Source organism: Naegleria fowleri, assembly GCF_008403515.1.
Source record: "Naegleria fowleri strain ATCC 30894 chromosome Unknown tig32, whole genome shotgun sequence".
NCBI lineage: Eukaryota > Heterolobosea > Eutetramitea > Acrasida > Naegleriidae > Naegleria > Naegleria fowleri.
The window spans coordinates 13,507-15,617 of NW_025407964.1; the positions used below are offsets into that span (position 1 = coordinate 13,507).

The following is a 2,111-nucleotide window of genomic DNA, read 5'->3' on the forward strand; positions in this document are numbered from 1 at the left end:
ATTTAGAGCATGTGCTTGTGTTTGATCGCTTGCCACCAATTACGCTGTTCATGTTGTTGGTATTTTTGCTGTTACGGAGTTTCTGCTCTCAAACTTGCATTTTCGATTTTGGCATGTTTTCATCATTGCCATGTATCCAATAGGTTTCTTTTTATGGGTTCAACTATTGGCTGAGAGTCGTCTCATTGAATTATTTCCTTATTGTTTATCCAATTATTTCACACACCCCTTCACATCCTCCATAGTTTACACCTTTGGAATGCCTTTGGTCTTTATCGTGACTTTTTGCATGTTGTGCAAATTGAACAAGCTGAAATTAGTTAGACAACAAATGAATTCTTAAAAAGAGTACTTCTGATCATGTGCAACACAATGCTTGAATGAATCTTGGTTTCTTCAGCTGTCAGAAAAGATGAAAAAACTACTATTTATATATAGTAAATACAAATGTATATTTTCTCAACCCTTCACATGAAAAACTTTCTGACAATTGCCATAAAAATAGGTGAGAAAGAGATCTCGACATTTTTGATGAATAAGTGGTGAAGACAGAATTTACATACTGCTCATCAAAAAATCAATACGAAAGTCAGGACTTGATCAGTATTTTACGAAAAAAGAGCACTCGAATCCAATATCATCTTGAGAGATCAGATTCGAGAATTTTCTAGGGCCCTCAAATCTTCCCAAAAAACATTAAATTTATCTAAATTCATCTCTGCACATCAAACACTCGACTTTGGGTAAGTGTGTTGTAAGTAATGTCGGAACCACTAGAGATTACCAGTCCCTCTGGGAATTGGCTTGATCAAGCGAAGGTGCAAGGAAAATGATGTTTTGTAAACAGCTGTGCCAAGGTTCAAAATTTTAGCCTTAACAACACCCAAAAAAAATTAAATATTGTTTATTGGCCCTTCGGTGCCTCAATACTTGTCATAAAACAACATTGGACTTCATTTTCGTTTAGATACTACTTCTGAATGTCAGATAATGTATTCTCATCTTTCTCAACTGGTGGATCGTTAGTTTTCTCAACTGATGGATTTTCTCTAAAGGTGATTGCGTCACATAGATGATGTTGTAAAGATTGTAACAAGTGATGCGAATGATCTAATGGCTTCCGTGCCTTTTCTTCGCAATTTCTGTTCTCTTCATTTCGTATATATTCATTAAGTTTGGCGTTTAATTGTTTGAGGGTAGCTGAAATGTAATTCGCTTGTTGTTCAATTCTTTCCAAACGTCTTTCCAGGCTGTGGAGCATGCAAGAGTCAATTCTGATGTTCATCTTGCGGTATTTTTTAAGGGCTCGAACCACAAACAAAATGCTCAGCAAGAAAAGAAGTACATCTCAGACACCAACAAAATACGGATCATCATCATCTCTGACATCTAGAAGCCGAGAAATGAAGAAGATTAAGAAGAGCAGTTTGGAGGAGTCTGAAGAGGTGAAGAAATTGTTGGACAAGATTTTTCAGCATGATGATGCAAGTCCATTCAAATTTGCAACAAATGAAGAAGATAGGCTTTCCACTCCCTGATTTCTATTGAGGTAAGCTTTTTAATGAATAATTGCAACCTGTGTCCGTCATCAAAACACGTAGAACGAAAATATTGACATTACAACAAATCCATTGTATGAGGAAATTTCAAACATTTTTCATGAACAATTAAACGTGGCCACTGAACAGAGCTCCTCTTGGATGGACTATTATTCCTTTATCAGCAAACTAAATAAGATTCTCACAAGTCAAGAAGATTCAAGATCAATGATTAATGAAGAAATATTTGCTCAATTGAAGGATATTCCATCTCAAAGAATAATGACTGTGTATAATGAATTTCTACAATCACAAAAGTCTCTTCCTGATAATGTTTGGGAATCCACTTTGATGGGAATGATTGTTAATATTCTTAATCACCAATTTAAATTTAGGAAAATCATTATTTTCGGAACGTATGTTGATACTAACTGTGTATTTTGCTCTTTTAACATTCATCTATCAAAACAAGTCAAGAAGCAGTCCAATATGTTGACTCATATGCTGTTAAAGGTACATCACTCAAGAACAAGGCAAGGCTTATTCCAGACGCGTTTGCTCAGATTCATATTT

The 2,111-nt window shown here is 35.2% G+C and overlaps 2 protein-coding genes across 2 annotated transcripts in view; one reads left to right on the forward strand and one right to left on the reverse strand.

Moving 5' to 3' along the window:
• Positions 1 to 970: 970 nt before the first annotated feature.
• Positions 971 to 1,285, reverse strand: FDP41_002961 (uncharacterized protein; the record flags this gene model as incomplete). Its single annotated transcript, XM_044706213.1, has 1 exon — positions 971 to 1,285. The coding sequence occupies one exon, from the start codon at positions 1,283 to 1,285 to the stop codon at positions 971 to 973; it is 315 nt and encodes a 104-aa protein (XP_044562719.1).
• Positions 1,286 to 1,322: 37 nt separating this feature from the next.
• FDP41_002962 (uncharacterized protein) overlaps positions 1,323 to 2,111 on the forward strand; it is a gene marked incomplete at both ends in the record, with an annotated part of 3,667 nt that continues 2,878 nt past the window's right edge. Inside the window, 4 exons of the mRNA XM_044706214.1 lie at positions 1,323 to 1,445; positions 1,523 to 1,549; positions 1,602 to 1,954; positions 2,011 to 2,091. Coding sequence (XP_044562720.1) covers positions 1,323 to 1,445; positions 1,523 to 1,549; positions 1,602 to 1,954; positions 2,011 to 2,091 — 584 coding nt within the window. The remainder of the gene's footprint in view (positions 1,446 to 1,522; positions 1,550 to 1,601; positions 1,955 to 2,010; positions 2,092 to 2,111) is intronic.